This window comes from Argopecten irradians, chromosome 3 (assembly GCF_041381155.1).
Source record: "Argopecten irradians isolate NY chromosome 3, Ai_NY, whole genome shotgun sequence".
NCBI lineage: Eukaryota > Metazoa > Mollusca > Bivalvia > Pectinida > Pectinidae > Argopecten > Argopecten irradians.
In genome coordinates this window covers 51,516,992-51,540,371 of record NC_091136.1, presented here as the reverse complement: position 1 = coordinate 51,540,371, position 23,380 = coordinate 51,516,992, and the positions used below count along the sequence as shown (strand labels likewise).

General features: G+C 37.4%; 1 protein-coding gene across 6 annotated transcripts in view; it reads right to left on the bottom strand.

Annotated features, from left to right (window-relative positions):
* Window positions 1-13,639: 13,639 nt before the first annotated feature.
* Window positions 13,640-23,380, bottom strand: part of LOC138318978 (pleckstrin homology domain-containing family H member 1-like) — a 177,249-nt gene continuing 167,508 nt past the window's right edge. For all 6 annotated transcript variants that reach the window (XM_069261837.1, XM_069261834.1, XM_069261836.1 and 3 more), the window contains one exon: window positions 13,640-22,822. In XM_069261837.1, the coding sequence (XP_069117938.1) occupies window positions 22,739-22,822 (84 nt within the window). In that variant the 3' untranslated portion in view covers window positions 13,640-22,738. The remainder of the gene's footprint in view (window positions 22,823-23,380) is intronic.

Here is a 23,380-nt window from a genome sequence, read left to right as displayed (position 1 = left end):
TGGTCTTTATATATAGTGTAGCGGACAAGATGACCGCTACATACAGGGTAGATGGTCTTTATATATAGTGTAGCGGACAAGATGACCGCTACATACAGGGTAGGACGAGATGGCCGTTATACACAGTGTAGCGGGCAAGATGGTCACCTTACAGTGTATATTGAGATCATTGCTGTATGCAGTGTATGGTCAGATGGCCGTTATGTACAATGTAAAGCGAAATGGCCGTTATATACAGTGTATAGCGAGATGACCGGTATACACGATGTTAAGAAAAATGGCCGTACAGAGCATATATTGAGATGGTCGCATAGCGATATGGTTGCTGTACACAGTGCATATCAAGCTAAGATGGCCGTTATATACAGGTAGGATGGATATTGCACTTGAAGTGATGATTGTAGGTTGTGTGTACTTGTGTTAGATAATCAACATCGCTGGTGGTATCTAACTTCACCAGAACTAAAATAGATCTACAGCACTAACGCGTTATATAACTGTAAACATGTTTGTAATTCAAAACAGCCTGTACTTCTTAGTCTCACAGTATATATACAGTTCTGTCGATAATTACTCGGTATCCACAAGGCCATGAGACAGTTGTAACTCCTGGTGCTTATGGTAATATTTACTTTAGTATGTTCTAGTATCAGAAAGAAATATATCCATGATATGCTTTTCTAAACATTTTCTTTTTGGTGTCTTTTTGGTGTATGGGTCTTACAACACTCAAAGATCACACATTGACCTTTAGTAAAAAGTAAAACAAGATGAGAGAAACACTCAAATCAGCATTGATAATTGCTGAAGATCTTTCATTACTGTTGAAATACTATTAATATTACATTAACATAATTAGTAAAAACCTTCCCAGACGCGACACAAGGCAACTTAACTTAAACCAATAAATTCCATTACACTGCCACACGTATTAAATACATCAAATATAAAATCAAATACATGTAGAACTTTAAAATTGCAGCCTAAAAATATACTAATACATAACTTTTTAAATATAAACGTGACCAAGAGAAAACAATGGAACAGCTGATGAGGCTGTCATGGTGGTCCTCCAAACACCCTATATCTGTCCGTCATACTAACATTCACACTGTAGTTGTCTCTCTGCATCAAATGGGGCGTGTCATTCAAGTGTTCTGTTGGCCAGAGATTGAGCCGCCAATCACACCGACAATCGGAGATCACGCGCGGCGTGGTGCCTGGTTACAGAGTCTGACTCCAGTCGCTGAATCAAGACCTGCCGGGAAAACGAAGCTGGCGTCACGGACTGTGTAAATCACTACTCCGACCAACAAATCCGCATTTACATATTCAAACGTTTAATAAATGTATTTAGTGAGGTTAGAATTGCACCTCGAGGGCAAATCCTGGTAAACGCAACACTGAACAAAGGGGGCTATACAGAGTGGTTGGAAAGGAGCTACAATGTAGGGGAGGAGTAGATGAAGCAGGGAGGAGAAAGGATTTGTGTGTGTGTGTGTGTGTGCGTGTGGGGTCGAGATATGTAGGCGGTGGGAGCGGGGGTTGGGGATTATGTGATAATGTTATTAATGAACATTAAACTTCTTAACTATTTTATGCATCAACATTTTGTTTTATGAAGTTTCTATGTTACACTCTATTTGCAACGAGATCGAATGATCAAGGACGCGGGAGGGGCTGTTCTGACAAGTCGCAAATAAATAGGGAAAAACAACAACGATTATCACACATTCAATAAATCTTGTCGTTATGATCATGGTTATGTTTTTTTTCAATTTTTACTGAAAACATCCCTTTTCCTTAATTTTTATTGATTCTTCTGTTTTATTTTAAAGTGGCCTTCTGCCTTATATAGGCAGACATTTTTATTAAAAGTTTTGCGCTGTCATCCTGATGATAAGAAGCTGATTCATTTCCTTATGATATGAGCATTTGGAGAACATGGAACTCTTCCGCCCTGAGTATTGATCCGGTCGACCTAAAACACCAGAGGACGACCGAAAGGTCCGGTATAATAGACTGGGAGTTCTACACCAGAGGAAGGCCAACAGTACCCCATGACCTCCTTTTGTACAGCATCGACCCCAATGTAGCAGATTGGCGAGGATGGAGGTGGCGGTGATGAAAGCGGCTATGATTGAAACAGTGATGATAGAAGAATGCAACGAGACAATAAAACAATAAGCTGCCAAAAGTAGAACAGGAAATTAGAAGTACGACTTGAGCCTTTGTGAGAGGTGCAGGAACCAAAAACAGAATCTGATTGTTAAGCCAAAGAGAAAAATCCACTCATATGTATAGTTCCGGTGTGGTGTGGTGATATTTCAGTGTTCATCAGTGATAGGTAATTAGTTTACTGATCATTCAATAAAGTCCAACTAATTTACTCAACAATGCTCGTTCAAATCCAACTAATTTACTCAACAATGCTCGTTCAAATAGAATAATGGCTTAACTGGAAGGGAAATTTAATCGTCATAATTTTAGACGATATTGCAGCAATCAATGTACAATTCATCATAATATGACGAGTCTGTGCCGACCTAGTAATAGATAACTCTCATATAACTCAGTGTAATACATGCACCGCGACCTATATCATGCACGTGTAATACATGTATACCAAGCTATTTCACACACGTGTACTACATGTATACCAAGCTAATTCACACACGTGTACTACATGCATACCAAGCTTTTTCACGCACGTGTAATAAACGTACACCGACCTACAACACGCACGTGTAATACATGTATATCGACCTAAATCACGCACGTGTAATACATGCATAACGACCTAAATCACGCACGTGTAATACATGTTTATCCCATAACTATGCATGTTTCACAATGGAAAAACCATGTGATAAATTCTATAGCATTTATAATTGGTTATCATTTATGTTTACACACTCCTAAACACCTACGGCGCATCTGATTGGTGAATGCCAAGATCTCTTGATTCCGATTGGCTTTCAACTTCAGGCTACTTTTCATAGCACATTTTCTTAATAAAATAGCATTGTATTTACTGTATAACAGGTAGATCCTTATTCAAAGTATTAAACAATAGAATAGTAGTTCACTATTAAAGTACTATATTTTATGGCGGAAAGATATTATTACACATTTTATGGTGGTAAGTTTCCCTGAATGAAGACGAGAAGTGTAATAATGTATAACGACCTAGATCACGCACGTGTAATACATGTTTATCGACCTAGATCACGCACGTGTAATACATGTATATCAAATTAGATCACATACGCGAAATACATGTATACCGATCTAGATCACGCAAGTGTAATACATGTATACTGATCTAGATCATTCACGCGAAATACATGCATACAGATCTAGATCACGCAAGTGTAATACACATATACCTACCTAGATCACGCACGTGTAATACATATATACCGACCTACATGTTCATGTAGTTAATGTACGTGTAATACATATATACTGACCTAGTTCTCGCACGTGTAATACATGTACATGCATACTGACCTAGATCTCGCACATGTAATACATCTATACACGTATACCGACCTAATACATGCACGTGTAATGCATGCGCGAGGCTCAATGTAACAGATATCACAATAACTTCATTTCGCGCGACCTCACGTGTCCGACATCCCGTCCGGGTATCTGGCTTCACTGCCAACAGAGCCATGGGTCAAAGCCGTTGCCAAATAGGCGTTATGTAGTGCAGACGGTACTTAATGTTCTTCACTACAAACAGAACAGGAGGAACTTAAATAAATCTACCTCTCGAGAAATACAAAACTGTCATATACATCAATAAAGACCACATTAAACATATACTACTGAACATATTTTTTAAATACGAGTTAGCTCTTGGAATTAAATCAGTTGTGGAATATATGTTACATGAAAATAATTCTACAGCCAGTAAAGTAGTACGGATCAGTAAACGGTGATATGGGTTGAATGTTGAGGAGACAGCCCTAGAGTTGACCTAGATTCGACAGGTGGGATGGCATCAATGACGTCACGAGAAGACGCTTACACTCATGGAACGCATGGTCTTATCTGTATATGTTTTTTGACCCTGGCTGTTATTACGACAAAAAAACTCAATCTGTACAATTAAGGTTATTTTTAGCTGACGAAGAATTGATTTATTTTCAGAGTCATTTATCAGTTTAGAATCGGGCTTGTATAGGTAACAGGTGTTAACAGTCACACGTACGAACTGCATGGTATTTGCGGTCAGAAGTATGTCCCAGTACAGAAAGCAAAGCTTACTCTTATGATAAGAAATAAGACTGCGTAAAAAATTGTAATCGATATTTAACTCCCTACTTCTTAGCATCTCGTGCGCAAAAAAAAAAATAAATAAAAATATATATATATTTAAAAAAAAATGCCATCATGAAATATTTTTTTTAGAAATCCCACAATGATGACCTTTTGTGTATAATAATAACAGGAAATATCTGAGTACACATTCAAGCTGACTTGAGGGCTCCAAAATTTCATTGTTAAAGATGTTCTACCGCTGACAAATGGTATTTTTCACTATCAAAAAACAGCAGCAGACGATTTAGTATTTTTCTTCAGTTACAAAAGTTACTTAATTTACACAATTACCACCATTGAAAAGTTTGAGCTTCTAATTTTACTTCAAGTTAAAAATATAACAAATAATTAATTGAATCCCGAAAAAAATCCGTGGTACTATATCCTATATGGGATGAAGTACTGATTGCGCATGCACCGAAAGCAAAATAAATTATCTTATATTTGTTTTGTGTTAATTAGACATATATATAAACGATTAAAAACCAATTATTGTTCAAATGATGAATATCATTTATGCTCTGTCGGCGGTGGAGCATTTTTAATGAGATTTCAACGCCATGACACATTGAGTATCTTCATTGTTCCTAGGCGCGACCGAGACACAAAATCGGGAACAAACAAGGATGACTTACAAATACATGTTATTGATAGGAAGATCAGAGAGTCTGAGATGGCCATTACAGCAAGCAATGCGATCTCCGTCGTTATCCTGCATCGAGCATTAGCTTTTTTTGTCTTTTCAGAGAGCTTAATTTCAAGCACCGAATAAACAGGACGCTAATTTGTATCGATCTCTGTAACTTGTACAATAATATTGATCGTTAGGGCATCCTATACGTCATATCCGGCTCGTAATTCCTTGAGTAACAGAATCTCTCACCCCCTTTGGAAGGGTAAAGTTCGTAAGTTATTAAACATGAGAGTTTGCATTGTTTTTACCCTAGGGTGAGATAAAAAAATTATCTTACTCATTCACAGGAATTTCCGCAATTTTAACGATGTGACATTTTTTCTATCTCACTCTAGGGTAAAGTCAAGCTGCACGAGATATTTGCACGTGATTATATAGGGTAAAAGCAAAATAATCATTCACCCTCTTTGGGTGAGACAATCCTAAAGGATAAGATTCAAAGCCTCGTGTTTGCCGACAGGATATCCCAGTTCAGGTTAAGGGAATGCCTGGTCTCAGTTTTACCAACATGGGTTTTAAAAATGGAGAACTTCCTTAACGTCTGTAATGAAGAAGCTCCAATAAATGTGACATTGGACCCTAGTGTTTCATTGCACTAATGGATCGCAAATCGGTGGTCGACGTGCGTGTGGGGTAGCTCTGCAAGGTATCTTTCCGTAGGTAGTTCGTTTTTTCATTGACCTTCGGGTTTTTATCACGATGTACGTTGTATGCAGGTGTCAATAGGATGTAAGATGTAAGACAAACAAACTTTTATATTTCCAAACGTTCGTCTTTTCTCCGTTTACCGTTGTGGTCCTCCAGGACATTTACCGTGTATTTTAATACAGAATAATATAAGACTCTTTCATATTTGGATATGAAGGATAGGGATATTCTACCTGAGGGTCACAAAATGTTGTAAAACCCGAGGCTTACCGAGGGTAGAATATCCTTATCCTTCATATCCACACGTATGAAAGAGTATTTTTCTCTCATACCTCGAAATTTTATTGCAATTTTACTACTATTTTTCACCTCCATTTTGAAAAGAATTTGAAAAAACGCAACTGCAAGTCAATTCTCCATACATGAAAATTGCATATTTTCAACGCAAATTCCGTTGTTTGTATCTTTTAAAGTTAATCCAGCCTAGTTTCTGAAGAAAAAAAAAGAAGTTAAAATTGTACCTAGAATATAGTAATTTTGTTGACGATGTGACGTCACAAGGCTTTATTGGATACATATGGGTAGCCATGCAATACAGCCTCAGGCGACATAAGTATATTACCCTAGACCAGCCAGTATTACATCCGTAGGTATGAGAGAAAACCTATCATTATTGCTCAGGCATATCGTGCTCTCGTGCTATCATACGTCGATATTTTGGGGTGTCAATCGAGATGCTAATTGCCATATTCCCGACAATGCTGATCATGCTTTGGCGACTTAACGACTTACAGATGTCATGCGTTAGATCATCAGAAATATTTTATAAAGCTTGATCTATATCAATACCAACGATAATGTATTTATTAGCTAACCGTCCTCGTCTGTAGAATTCGATACCTTTAAGAACTCGCGCCCCGCCAATACTCCCTAATTCCTGAATAGATGCCAAACTGTCAGACGTTCCAAGCTTGCGTGGCCTATATGACACTTGGCGAGAATGTAGCATGCTCTTTGTCATCTATTTTATCGCCTCCTTCATCATTAATCCAATTAAGCATTTATTATTTTCTGTTGTTCCCGGTATCTGCTGTCGTAGAGACGTGACGATTTATTCCAGTAGTAATCGATGGAGTTTATTACAGCAGAAATATTGTCATGTTCAGATTGTTACGCTGACAGAGCGGGCCAACTATTGAAACCTAGTGATCGCCCGCGATATACTATTTACTATGCACGTCCATTACAGGTCCGTACACGGGAGGTCACGTGACGTACATTATCTTTCAATCCAAGTTGTGTCCCCTGAGATTTTAGGAGGCACCATTGTCATGTCTGCCCTGTTAATAAACAGAGTGCACAGTTACTTGGCAACTTAAAATGCTGTACTTATTTTGGTTTAAATTTTGGTTTGTTCATTCACAAAAGTTAAGTTAAAGTACGTCTTGATCTGTAGTTAAAACGTTTTGCTTTTATAGTTATCACACTCAATTATCGTCTTCCGATAAATATTAACCATTTTGAAAAGCAGTTGTTGAAGTAGTACTTATTTAATTGGTAATTTCATAAGTGCTATCGAAATGGATGTTGCCCGATCATATTTCCATTTTCTCCATTAAAATGGCAGCCGTGTACTTTTCATGATTCATAAGCGGTCTGCAACATGTTCTAGCTGTAGCAGATCACTATATCGTTCACACCAATAAAGTCACAAAAAAAGAAAGAGAAAATATGAAAGAATAACCAACACAATTTTGTTAGATAAAGAGTTCATCTACCTTATCAATCATTTCCAAGTGGAGTTCATACTTTACATGTGTAGGTACATTTGACCTTGAAATTATAGTTACTCTGAATCACATACCGATTACACCTACTGGACTGAAGATCGACTAAAATACAAGTTGTGTTGACTTGGAGGGTGGTACAGTGTGTGAAGAGATGACTTGGAGGATGGTACAGTGTGTGAAGAGATGACTTGGAGGGTGGTACAGTGTGTGAAGAGATGACTTGGAGGGTGGTACAGTGTGTGAAGAGATGACTTGGAGGGTGGTACAGTGTGTGAAGAGATGACTTGGAGGGTGGTACAGTGTGTGAAGAGATGACTTGGAGGTTGGTACAGTGTGTGAAGAGATATGTTATCTGTCCCAATTATACTGATAACAACAGTTCACCACAGACATCCCCGGCACCAACGGACGTTTTTACATGCCCCTGTGTCTAGTACTAATAGTTAAATGTAACACTTTCCCCATGTCTAGCACCAACAATGATATGTTACATGCCCCTGTGTCTAGCACCAACAATGATATGTAACATGCCCCTGTATCTAGCACTAATAGTTCACTGTAACACGTCCCTGTGTCTAGCACCAACAATGGTATGTTACATGCCCCTGTGTCTAGCACCAACAATAATATGTAACATGCCCCTGTATCTAGCACTAATAGTTCACTGTAACACGTCCCTGTGTCTAGCACCAACAATGGTATGTTACATGCCCCTGTGTCTAGCACCAACAATGATATGTAACATGCCCCTGTATCTAGCACTAATAGTTCACTGTAACACGTCCCTGTGTCTAGCACCAACAATGGTATATTACATGCCTCTGTGTCTAGCACTAACAATGATATGTTACATGCCCTTGTGTCTAGAATCAACAATGGTATGTTACATGCCCCTGTGTCTAAAACCAACAATCTTCATGTACATGTAATATGCCCCTGTGTCTTACACCAACAATCTCCATGTACATGTAACATGCCCCTGTGACTAACACCAACAATCTCCATGTACATATAACATGCCCCTGTGTATAACACTAACAATCTCCATGTACATGTAACATGCCCCTGTGACTAACACCAACAATCTCCATGTACATGTAACATGCCCCTGTGTCTTACACCAACAATCTCCATGTACATGTAACATGCCCCTGTGTCTAACACCAACAATCTCCATGTACTAGTAACATGCCCCTGTGTCTAACACCAACAATCTCAATGTACATGTAACATGTCCCTGTGACCTACATCAACAATATCCATGGATGTACATGTAACATGCCCCTGTGTCTAACACCAACAATCTCCATGTACATGTAACATGTCCCTGTGTCTAACACCAACAATCTCCATGTACATGTAACATGCCCCTGTGTCTAAAACCAACAATCTCCATGTACATGTAACATGTCCCTGTGTCTCACACCAACAATCTCTATGTACATGTAACATGCCCCTGTGACTAACACCAACAATCTCCATGGATGTACATGTAATATGCCCCTGTGTCTTACACCAACAATCTCCATAGATGTACATGTAACATGTCCCTGTGTCTAACATCAACAATCTCCATGTACATGTAACATGTCCCTGTGTCTCACACCAACAATCTCTATGTACATGTAACATGCCCCTGTGACTAACACCAACAATCTCCATGTACAAGTAACATTCCCCTGTGTCTAACACCAACAATCTCAATGAACATGTAACATGTCCCTGTGACCTACATTAACAATATCCATGGATGTACATGTAACATGTCCCTGCGTCTAACACCAACAATCTCCATGTACATGTAACATGTCCTGCGTCTAACACCAACAATCTCCATGTACATGTAACATGTCCCTGCGTCTAACACCAACAATCTCCATGTACATGTAACATGCCCCTGTGTCTTACACCAACAATCTCCATGTACATGTAACATGCCCCTGTGTCTAACACCAACAATCTCCATGTACATGTAACATGCCCCTGTGTCTAACACCAACAATCTCCATGTACATGTAACATGCCCCTGTGTCTAACACCAACAATCTCCATGTACATGTAACATGCCCCTGTGTCTAACACCAACAATCTCCATGTACATGTAACATGCCCTGTGTCTAACACCAACAATCTCCATGTACATGTACATGTCCCTGTGACTTACACCAACAATATCCATGGATGTACATGTAACATGCCCCTGTGTCTAACAACAACAATCTCCATGTACATGTAACATGTCCCTGTGAATAACAACAACAATCTCTATGTACATGTAACATGCCCTGTGACTACCACACTGTCAGACATGCCCTGTGTAACACAACAATCCATGTACATGTAACATGCCCCTGTGACTAACACCAACAATCACCATGTACATGTAACATGCCCCTGTGTCTAACACCAACAATCTCCATGTACATGTAACATGCCCCTGTGTCTAACACCAACAATCTCCATGTACATGTAACATGCCCCTGTGTCTAACACCAACAATCTCCATGTACATGTAACATGCCCTGTGTCTAACACCAACAATATCCATGGATGTACATGTAACATGCCCCTGTGTCTAACACCAACAATCTCCATGTACATGTAACATGCCCCTGTGTCTAACACCAACAATCTCCATGTACATGTAACATGCCCCTGTGTCTAACACCAACAATCTCCATGTACATGTAACATGTCCCTGTGTCTAACACCAACAATCTCCATGTACATGTAACATGCCCCTGTGTCTAACACCAACAATCTCCATGTACATGTAACATGCCCCTGTGTCTAACACCAACAATCTCCATGTACATGTAACATGCCCCTGTGTCTAACACCAACAATCTCCATGTACATGTAACATGCCCCTGTGTCTAACACCAACAATCTCCATGTACATGTAACATGCCCCTGTGTCTAACACCAACAATCTCCATGTACATGTAACATGCCCCTGTGTCTAACACCAACAATCTCCATGTACATGTAACATGCCCTGTGTCTAACACCAACAATCTCCATGTACATGTAACATGCCCCTGTGTCTAACACCAACAATCTCCATGTACATGTAACATGTCCCTGTGTCTACACAACAACAATCTCCATGATACATGTAACATGCCCCTGTGTCTAAACACCAACAATCTCCATGTACATGTAACATGTCCCTGTGATAACAACAACTATCTCTATGTACATGTAACATGCCCTGTGACTAACACCAACAATCTCCATGTACATACATGTACATGTCCCCTGTGACTAACACCAACAACACCATGTTCATGTAACATGTCCCTGTGACTTACACCAACAATCACCATGTACATGTAACATTCCCCTGTGTCTAACACCAACAATCTCTATGTACATGTAACATGTCCCTGTGTCTAACACCAACAATCTCCATTTACATGTAATATGTCCCTGTGACTAGCACCAACAATATCCATGGATGTACATGTAACGTGTCCCTGTGACTAGCACCAACAATTTCCATGTACATGTAACATGTCCCTGTGTCTCACACCAACAATCTCCGTGTACATGTAACATGCCCCTGTGACTAACACCAACAATCTCCATGTACATATAACATGCCCCTGTGTATAACACTAACAATCTCCATGTACATGTAACATGCCCCTGTGACTAACACCAACAATCTCCATGTACATGTAACATGCCCCTGTGTCTAACACCAACAATCTCCATGTACATGTAACATGCCCCTGTGACTAACACCAACAATCTCTATGTACTAGTAACATGCCCCTGTGTCTTACACCAACAATCTCCATGTACATGTAACATGCCCCTGTGTCTAACACCAACAATCTCAATGTACATGTAACATGTCCCTGTGACCTACATCAACAATATCCATGGATGTACATGTAACATGCCCCTGTGTCTAACACCAACAATCTCCATGTACATGTAACATGCCCCTGTGTCTAACACCAACAATCTCCATGTACAAGTAACATGCCCCTGTGTCTAACACCAACAATCTCAATGTACATGTAACATGTCCCTGTGACCTACATCAACAATATCCATGGATGTACATGTAACATGCCCCTGTGTCTAACACCAACAATCTCCATGTACATGTAACATGTCCCTGTGTCTAACACCAACAATCTCCATGAACATGTAACATGCCCCTGTGTCTAACACCAACAATCTCCATGTACATGTAACATGCCCCTGTGTCTAACACCAACAATCTCCATGTACATGTTACATGTCCCTGTGACTTACACCAACAATATCCATGGATGTACATGTAACATGCCCCTGTGTCTAACAACAACAATCTCCATGTACATGTAACATGTCCCTGTGAATAACAACAACTATCTCTATGTACATGTAACATGCCCCTGTGACTAACACCAACAATCACCATGTTCATGTAACATGTCCCTGTGACTTACACCAACAATATCCATGTACATGTAACATGCCCCTGTGTCTTACACCAACAATCTCCATGTACATGTAACATGCCCCTGTGTCTAACACCAACAATCTCCATGTACATGTAACATGTCCCTGTGTCTCACACCAACAATCTCTATGTACATGTAACATGCCCCTGTGACTAACACCAACAATCTCCATGGATGTACATGTAATATGCCCCTGTGTCTTACACCAACAATCTCCATAGATGTACATGTAACATGTCCCTGTGTCTAACATCAACAATCTCCATGTACATGTAACATGTCCCTGTGTCTCACACCAACAATCTCTATGTACATGTAACATGCCCCTGTGACTAACACCAACAATCACCATGTTCATGTAACATGTCCCTGTGACTTACACCAACAATCTCCATGTACATGTAACATGCCCCTGTGTCTAACACCAACAATCTCCATGTACATGTAACATGTCCCTGTGACTTACACCAACAATCTTCATGTACATCACTCCTTAGCAATAGAGGTTATATGAACAAGCCATGAGTTACAAATGATTTTAATCAGATTGCTGTTTAATTATGAAGAATGATAAATTATTTTACAAAGACAGATAGACAGGAGAGGTAAATTAACAAGTAAAGTTACTGCATGGATTTCAAGTAATAAGGGATTTTTATTGCACCTGAGTGAAGCGAGGGGGTAATAAGTCCCGAGTGATGAGAAATCATGCAATAACTGACTTACTGCATGCTTCTAAACCTCTAACAAAAAGACGGGTTGATTGAAAAGTTCCCACCTTTCCATCTATAATATCTCACTCTCCAAAGTTGTTCTCTGTTTGATTTACATGTAGATAATATGCTTTTGAGTACTTTTCAGTACTATAGATTCATGGCTCAATGTAAAGCAGTTTGTCATTATCCATGATAAGGAACACAAGGATTTTTGCCATGTGTAGAAATAAAAACTTTGACTCTGCGTAATTCTGCATAAAAATATTTTATGTGATCAGTATGAAACAACTTGTAATCATAAAGCTCTTTTTAACGCTTGAAATTTTCATATTTAAATGAAAACATAAATTGTTTGAAACTTACATTTAGTACATTTAAGTATAATGCTTATCACGTCATGAAGGCCATGCCTAAATTGCCATTCACTAAAAGCATTAAAATAAGATGTTGTGTCTAAATAGTTGTTCCCTGAATATATTACAAATGACAGAAACACTAATTTGTAGGTTAAATTTACATGACACACATTAACAGCCAAGTTCATGTACCAAGATCATGTGATTTTTTTATTTTGATTTTGCAGAGAAAAGTGAAATTTTGTGTCATAAACCCAGAAAACTTTCCGATGGTAGACAATATCACCGCTGATGATTTTTACAGTCCAACTCTGTTGAGAAGAGAAATATACATAAATCCCCAAAGACGTTGCTATGATCGTTGCTGCAACAAATTCATCTCTCAATGGGTTTGACACAAGTGCCATGTAGTGATCCTCAGATTGGTGGGAAATGAATTACATAATTAAGACACCACAAGACACACATGGATCGCTCACTCCATGGTGCCCATCACTAATCTCCTGGGTAATGGGTAATATAGCCTTGTCATTGTCTATGTTACGTCATCGTTCAGATGAAGACATGTCCGGGACTTACAGCAGTAATCACCTCTCACACATGTGGAAAGAAAGAGTACAAAAAATAACTAAACATACAATGTATGTATCCATTTTTTATTTGTTTTCTTGATCACAAAACTTTTTTCCTTTCTTTTTAAAATCAACAGAAACATTGTTTTATAACTGGTAACTATATGCATGGTACAATCATCCAACTAAGATGGGTTGTGTCCCCTTACTTAACAGGGTTGTGTCCCCTTACTTTAACAGGTTGTGTCCCCTTACTTAACAGGGTTGTGTCCTCTTACTTAACAGGGTTGTGTCCCCTTACTTTAACAGGTTGTGTCCCCTTACTTAACAGGTTGTGTCCCCTTACTTAACAGGGTTGTGTCCTCTTACTTAACAGGGTTGTGTCCTCTTACTTAACAGGGTTGTGTCCTCTTACTTAACAGGGTTGTGTCCTCTTACTTAACAGGGTTGTGTCCTCTTACTTAACAGGGTTGTGTCCCCTTACTTAACAGGGTTGTGTCCTCTTACTTAACAGGGTTGTGTCCCCTTACTTAACAGGTTGTGTCCCCTTACTTAACAGGGTTGTGTCCTCTTACTTAACAGGGTTGTGTCCTCTTACTTAACAGGGTTGTGTCCCCTTACTTTAACAGGTTGTGTCCCCTTACTTAACAGGTTGTGTCCTCTTACTTAACAGGGTTGTGTCCTCTTACTTAACAGGGTTGTGTCCCCTTACTTAACAGGTTGTGTCCCCTTACTTAACAGGGTTGTGTCCTCTTACTTAACAGGGTTGTGTCCCCTTACTTAACAGGGTTGTGTCCTCTTACTTAACAGGGTTGTGTCCCCTTACTTAAAAGGTTGTGTCCCCTTACTTAACAGGGTTGTGTCCTCTTACTTAACAGGGTTGTGTCCCCTTACTTAACAGGGTTGTGTCCCCTTACTTAAAAGGTTGTGTCCCCTTACTTAACAGGGTTGTGTCCTCTTACTTAACAGGGTTGTGTCCCCTTACTTAAAAGGTTGTGTCCCCTTACTTAACAGGGTTGTGTCCCCTTACTTAAAAGGTTGTGTCCCCTTACTTAACAGGGTTGTGTCCCCTTATTTAACAGTACATGTATATATATATATGCTGTTATCCCTTAGGACCCATAATCATAACAATACATGTCAGACAACAAAATCAGATGTGTGCTGTTTTCCTTAACAAGCACAACAAGCATACAATGTCATTAAATTATAAAACATCAAAGCGAATTCAAACAGAAATGATGTGTTAATTAAGGCTTTGTATAACGACATTAAGGTTGAAGATCTGTAGACAATAATATTCTTGTTCTACACAGTGTCGCTATCTACATCATCTCACTTTACTCCTTACAAGGATTATACACACAATAATGAGATTTATAGAGGCATGACATTCCTTTTCATTGTAGAGTATGAATTAATATGTAACTACAATTGCTTTCCATGTAAAGCTGAGAGTGTAATAAGCTAGGGAACCAGAGGTAACCCTGGAGTTTAATATCAATACTATACAGCAACAGTGGAGGCTTCTGATAGCTCTGTCATTGAAGTAACAATCACTTCAATAACAGGATATCTGACAGATACTAACAACATTGCCGTCACCTTGATCTAAAAATCAACATTATAATATCTTTTGAATGAAAAAAGTGACAAATCCTTAGATCTAAATCTTATTGCTGTAGAATATTAGTTTTAAATCAAACCATCTTTAAATGGCAACATAGTTGTGGTGAAGGAAACCGTTTTCATTACATTTGCATAATTCATATAATGACAAAACTATGAGCCCATCCATATTCAATACACAGTGAATCAGACAAGATGTGCAGGAAGGAAAGGTCACATAATCCTTCATGGATCAAAAAGGTTTGAAACGGAGAGGTTTTCATGACAGTATAGTCAATGATGATATGGTCAAACTAATCAATGTCAAGGTCAAACTGATTAATGTCAAGGTCAAGCTGGTCACAGTCAAGGTAAAAATGATCAAGGTCAATGTTAATGTCAAGGTCAAAGTGACAAAGTTCAGGCTAATAAGATCTGTTGATACTGCACGACCAATGTGAATTTTTATACACCAATAATCAAGTAAGATTGCTTATATCACAAACAATCTCAATCACTGTTTTTTTGTTGGTCAGTAAAAATGTCCTTGTATCCAACAGCATATTATAAAGAATGTCAAAATATAATGCATATCATGTATAGTCACGATTGGTCAGTTAAAATGTCCTTGTATCCAACAGCATATTGTAAAGAATGTCAAAATATAATGCATATCGTGTATTCACATAAAAAAAGTGTTCAAATAAAGCAGTAACATGGGGTAATGTAACAAAAGACACACAATAGCAATAAGCAAAGAAGACAAATAAAATATGTATGAGAACTGACGTAATTCACTGGTTCCCATTTTGTGTCCGAATTAACCTTTAAATTAATATTGTATAAAATAAATATAACTTTGTATAAACAGTAACTCTGTCAATGACAATCTCCTGTGCAGTTCAAATACAGGAAAAAGCCTTAAAATTAACAAAATTAATTCAAATTGAAAAAAAGGCTATCAATCTAAGACATACAATGATCCACTGTTATAATGATTGAGCACCATATTAAAGTGACTAGATATTCTATCATTCTTGCTTTGAAAATTATTCAACTTTTGACATAAAAAATTCCAAGATATGTCAACCAAAGGAAACACTTAAAATAATTAAAGATGAAGGATTTGATCTACCACTTCACCAATATTTCACGAAGGTATGTTAATACATGTCAAAATTCATACAACACCACCCCAGAAAAACCTTATAGGTAAAAAGGCAGATGTATAGATTGTATGTGTCAGAATAAGAACACATAGTTATCCATTACTAATATTCACATTCCTGTACTCTCTACCTGTTGTGGTTTCTATTATCTAAAGAAAAAATACAACTTACATAAAACAGGAATAATATTGATAAGATTGCAGAGCTGAACTTGACAATTGTGGTAATGAAATGTTTAAGATTTTACATATTTGAATTCCAGGGATGACTGTCAATTGAAGTTTGCCTACCTGGTTAGGATTCTAATATTGTAAAAGGTTAATGGACTTAATGGCTACTTATGATGATTATAATCATATCTCAGTTCCTAAAAGCAGACATTCTGCAAGGTATCATTTAGAATTAATTTATTAGAAGAAAATTAAATGTAATATTATTTTGAGTCGGTAACTTAATAGTTTCTGATCAGCATCAGGAAAATGTTTTGCTATTGTTGTGTCGGGTTGATTTTTTTTATTGCTTGTATATCTTAAATGAAAATTACCCTAAGATTTTACAACTTTACAAAATCTACAGTTTAATAATGTTGTGTAAAATATGTTACAAGTACGTATTATGCCAAATTCTCTGAGACAAGAAAGGAACATAAATACGTCACCAAAATATTGTCTACCTGAAAATAAGCACTCGTGTCTCCAGTGACGTACAGACTACCAATGAGGAATTGGTTAGACTTTGTAATTGTAGTGAGTGAATTCTCAGTACCAGCCTAGAGACGTTTTACTCAATCATTGTGCTTTGTCTGGAGTTGTACGGTCTCTTTATTTCCCATTTCTATTGGGAGAAATAGATCCGCAGGGAAAACGAATTGCAGTGAGAATGATTCAAATTCCGATATCTGCATGGCTATAGCATAGCACCAAGGATAACGGAGGATTTGTTTTTTGTTTTAAATCAAAGAAATAATTAATGGAATTCTCTCCGTCAGTGGGGAGTCTCAGCGTATTGTAGCATATCTCTATCTAAAGTACCTAACAACAACACAAATTGTTGCACCTTATAATGAGTTACCTAAACGTCTCTAAGAATTGGCGTCACTTTTTTGTCATATTTTGCTGACTTACATTGATAATTCTCAGGTTTTCACAGAATGTCTGTCTCTGTTAACAGCTCGGCTTTGGTTCAATATGTCCTCAGGCACAGATGATCAGTCTCACTGTTTCGTGAATCGGCACTGTATGGCGCCACTGGAGAGTGGACACTCGCATAGCTTTGTAACAAATCTACACAAAACTGTTAGGAAATCATCATCAACAATTCATTACAATGGCTAACTTAACAATGGACTTAAAAAAATGAATAAAAGGAAAGAAAATAGAGAAAAATATAAAATAAAAAAAAAAAATGAAAAATTAAATGGATCAAAAACTTCTCTCCAGGAAGAACATTAATTAAACTCACAGATTTCCTGATAACAATTACACAACCTGTTTCTCATCTTCAAAAACCAAAAAATTATTTTAAAAAAATTTCATGATCTTTAAACAGAGGAATTAAAAGAAAAAAATGGAGTAACTATTGATTTCCAGTAAAAGAAATGTAGAATTAAACTGTGAGAGCTGATTAGGTTTAGTATGAGATGATCAGTATCTGACAAGTCATTTCGACCCCTGGACACTATCACAACAGACAATATCCACATGGAGTAACACCCGTTATTGAATTCGGTGGCTGATCGATGCTGACAAATGGGAGCGACTACACCAAGCCGCTCCTTGTAAACACGTACACATGCAGTGAGACAGGACTGAAGTCTACAAGGACCCTCCACTCTTTATGGCCAACATTTAATATACATGGATGTGTTTTAGGGAAGAAACGGAATAAGATATCATAAATAATTGGTCTGTCCTTTAACTTGATGTCAGCTGCGACATGCAAGTCCTCCGAGTGAAGAAGTCATCACACCAGATTCCAGCTAGCTTCAAAACATTTCAACAAATACAGCACACGTCCTTCAGGGAAACATCAAACAGCGAGATACACAGACAATCGTTTTTTAATATCTCTTTGGCAAATGTAACAATAGTAACTGTGATACCCAAGAAGTATATTTCTGTAACCTGATAATCCCGACCAAAAAAGACCATTAATCTCACACAGGAGCTAACAATACCGTTTATCATTTTGTAAGATGTCTCAAGATTAAACCTCATAGATAAGGAAGGTAATTCAAAACCTTTCCAATAATGTTTTTTGATCAATAGTTATCCAGATATATTCTTAATTAACTTTCTAGGCCCTCAGAAAAACCTTTTAAATCTTATCAAATCATATTCCCAGTGGACCAAGGTCCAAGACATGGTACCAAGTGAACATGGCAGACATTGGCAGTGTCGGTTCCCACTGTATGCTAGACCAATATTGAATTGTGATGAGGACTCTGTACTGACATATCACATTAAAGAGGTGACATGTAGAGAGTTGTGTAGTTAATACACTACACTGACAGCTTCTGACGCAAATTGTCACTTCAATTTTTGTAATTCATGTAAAATGTATCAGGAAACTAAGTAACCAATGAAATCAAAGTTCAAACATTTGAAACCTCCAGGCATTGTCCTACATGTAATCTATATGTGTATACACCTGGTGCTATATTGTCACAAGGCAACCAGAGAGGAACTATCAGGTGTGAAAGAGAATAGTCATAAACAGTGAAAAAAAACCCACCTTTCTATTACTAATCTGAGAGAAACTGCATGGGGTCTGTGTGAAAATATGTTCAATAAAGTAGATGGTCCTAATAGAAAGAAGAATAAAAAAAATCTTTGAATAAAATACAATATGGAACCAAATAGCAAAAGCTGGCTAATTTTGCTGTACTCCAATAGAAACATTGGTATCAATAGGGTAGGGGATGTTAGGGCATGGGGACATTGATTATAAGTGTATTGTATTGGTGTGGACATATTATTACTGTTCCATTAGTCGCCAGCTAATGAGATTTGTATGATAACAGTCTGGTAAGAGAGGCTGGTGACCCTAATCTCCTCTAACACCTGATAGAGTCTCATATCCCTCCTGTCACCGCAGAGAAAATTCAGCCATCCCGCAGGAAAATTTCATTTTGCTTGACTAACTTTATAACTGAAATGAAATTTTGAAACAATTTCATTTTCATGATTTACCAGAATAACTTTATAAATTAATTCTATTTCCTATTAGATATTTATAAGAGTGTTATCAGACATAGAATTTTTTTTAATAATATTCATTACAATTTAGATGCAATTTCATTTGAAAACCTTAGCTAATGAGGTTTCATAACACGCTAAGCCTGCCCCATCCCCCTGAGAAGGAATTAACGATGAAGAAGTGATTCCAGCCCACAGCATCATGGAGAGAAGGCAAGTGTGATTTCAATGAAGGTTCAACCTAATGAAATCAAGGCAAGGGAGGCAGTTATTGTGGAAAACGTTCAAACATGTGAGTGATACAGATCTGTATGAGGCTGTCAGTCCGTGTACAATTATGAGTTCCACATGTGCACTGTATTTGTAGTGGATCTGTATGCACACCGACTGCCTGTACTTCCTGGCTTTGACAAAATTTGTAATTTTCTTCTTTTTGTATTCTCTCCTACCCATGATGATTCACGTTACAGAAAATCTACATCATATTTTAATATCAACAATCAAAATCTCATAGCTGTGAACACAGTACATATAAAAACATCGACGTTTTAACACAAGAATGATGAAGAAGAGAAATGAACACAAAATAGGTGTTTGTTGTTTATGGTATTCTGTTATTAGTTAAGTGCTGTAAGTCTGGATATATCTAATAACTAATTTACTACTTTACTACAAGGCCCCTGTGACCAATGTTATCCTTAGATGAGATGAGGAGAAACAAAATGAGCCACCACAAAATTAAGGCTGTGACTCAAACTTTTACCTCAGACGGTCTAGCCGAGCTTCGTCAGGCCCCTGTAAACAAACTTTACAATAAATAAACATTAAAGAAGCTTTTCAATTAAAATCATAAGACGCACAAAGAGAGCTGAATTCCATTTTCCAATCCTGATACCCCATAACTCCTTCCTATCTAGTTAAAGAGCTTTACGTAACAACCCTGTATCTTTTATAAATAATTTCAAGATGAAAAACACCATCATTACACTAACCTCATGAAAAAAGATCATATTTGTTCTATACCAATGGGCACTCACCTTCATCCCACAAATTGCTGTATGCCAAATTAACTTTCAAACTGTACAGCTCGTGTAATTGGATGGACCGACTCTACACTCAGCCATCCCCAAACCGTGATACAGGTCTCATACAAGTGTAATAGGTTCTGCTTGTAAGTGTTTTATTTAGAATCTTTATTCAGACTGGTTAGTTTTTTTTATTTGCCTGACTCTGGAAGGATATTAAGTCTTTCAAACCATTAATCTTCAGATCCATCTTGTTAGTAATGGAAACATCTTTGAATGAACATAAAAAGACGAGACCCTTTTTTCTACAAAAAAGAGAGAAGCCAATTACACTTCAACTAAAGAGCATCAAAGTGTTTAATGGTTTTTGTCTCCGGAATAGAATGAGATCTGGAAATCTTAATTTTAATTGGATATATATATTCTTATCAGAGGTTCAGAATTTCCATATTAAAGTTAGGATTGCTTGCAGATTTATAGGTTGTGAAAAAGATTGACAGTACGATATGATGGTGGCTTTTAACATGATTGACTGTAATTTGTAGAAGTTGGGCCAGACGTGTCTGACACATCTTATCTGTTCTATCACCCAGTCAACACACTAAACCTATCATAAATACAGAGATGCCAGTTACATCTACTGCCCTTAAGTCTCCGAAATAAACATTCCATATCAAAATAAGAAATTCCATGTTTGATTTTTTGTTGCTCCAGTGACACAACTATAGCCTGCAACTAAAACAGACTTGTGACTGTGTCTACCTCAGATATACAGAAAGGATATGTCGCAAATTGAAATGGAGCTGCATGCTGTTCCAGACATGCCGTCAGACTATGCTTTAAAACATGTAGGTTTAATTTTTTCAGGAAATGCTATATCATTGATTCATTGATACTTTTGACAGCAGTTGCAATAGTGTATGATACATGTAATCTGGTCTAAATATATCGCATTAAACTTCCTACTAAATATTGCATTAAAAATACTTACATAATTTAAAAAAAAAACATCTTTAAAACACTTAGTGTATATATGAATTATTATGCAGATTTGACAATAATGATCAAAGGAAAAAAAACAAAAATACATTAAACGAAGCAAAAACAGAAGATAAATACAACCTTTCAGTACACATATATATTAAAAGATTACTATTATGCAAAATAAATAAATCTCGTATCATTTCTACACAGGGAAAGAACTAATGTGAGAAGCGTTCCATGCATTGTTTTCACAAGGGCGCTAAGCATTACTACATCACCCTCATGATTTGGAAGGGACAAAAAATGAATATCAAATTAAACATAACAAATTCAAATTGTGATTCTGTAGATTTTACAGGACAGATGGCTCAGTGTAGAGCTCCTATAAAACTTAGCAACATAAAAATCTCGCACAGAAAGGAATCACGAGCAAGTTTATGTGTCACAGTGACGAATGGAATGGAAAGACTTGATTAATTTCAACAAACATTCTGTCACTTTTTTGTCTTCTTTAAATTAAGGATTTTCACATGTGACTTTGTGTTTGCCGTAACATTCAATTGAACTCTTTTAACATCTAGTCAGCCTTTCCAAGGGGGTTGGACCTTCGACTTTGTGTAAGGAGGCCATTACGATGGTGTACGGTTTAGCAGAGAAATATTTCACATTCATCGATTGTTTCGGTAGCCTGCTGTTAGCATGTGTATTGATAATTTTTCAGTTCCCTGGGCCTGCCCCTTTGTTTCACAAACAGCAACTAGATTTGAATTCCGGTGGCAAGTGTTCGTGTTGGGCAGCACTTTGGCAGGGAAGACACAGAGCTGAAGGTAACACTTGTCACAGGATAACTCGCTGCCATGTTTCTTCCTGTCTTAACAGACACCAGAATTTGAATATTGGTGGCGTGTCTATGGTGGGATATGCCATCATATGCATCATCAACAAAACCTTCAGCAGTTCTTTTAAAGTCAAAAAGGATAACCCCCAAGAAAGTCGAGTTCCACATGCGATGACTTAAAACATATTGAAGAGCTGTAAATCTAAGTTATTTTCCCCAGGTGGCGATTGTTTTTAATATGTTTCCTGGTCAAATGTCAGGACTACCAGACAGAAAAATGTTTTAGATGATCAGGTTTATAACAAAAATCAGCAAATAATGGTGAAAGTGGACAATATTGTTATGGTCATAGGTCTGCACTGCTGTCCTGAGACGGATGCTGGACACGGACGTTGATATAACTGGCCACAAGGAGGGTCGCCTCCAGCACCTGTCAAACACAAAAATGTGTATATCCTTAATTACCTGTAATGATGATCACCACATATAACACCTAGTATTACTATGTACACCAAACATATTTGTATAAGATCACATGTCTAATATGTGTTATGAAAAAATACTGAGATTTAATTGTAATGTGTTATGGTCAGAAAACTACATGTGATGTCATCAGAAAAATGCTGATTCTTAAATAATGAGCCCTTTATGGACCACAGCATTAAGTTTTGGTTCCTTTAGAAAACCAATGTGATGACATTTAGTGGGAGATGTACATTTGTATATAGTGAATTACAGCAGAGAGAAATTTAATGGAGTGTTTCCAATGCTTCACATTATATAGATAATATCTTGGGTATATCCTCACTGGAAATCTTAGCAGTAAAATGTCTGTAATAAAATCTGTGATGGACAAAGATGACAGACAATTCACACACTATTCACAGACTAATTGTTAAATTATAAAAGAAATATTTTTTTTAGAAATTCATAACTAAATTATTTCAAAATGATAACATGTTGTGTATATTTTCAATACTCAAGGTGA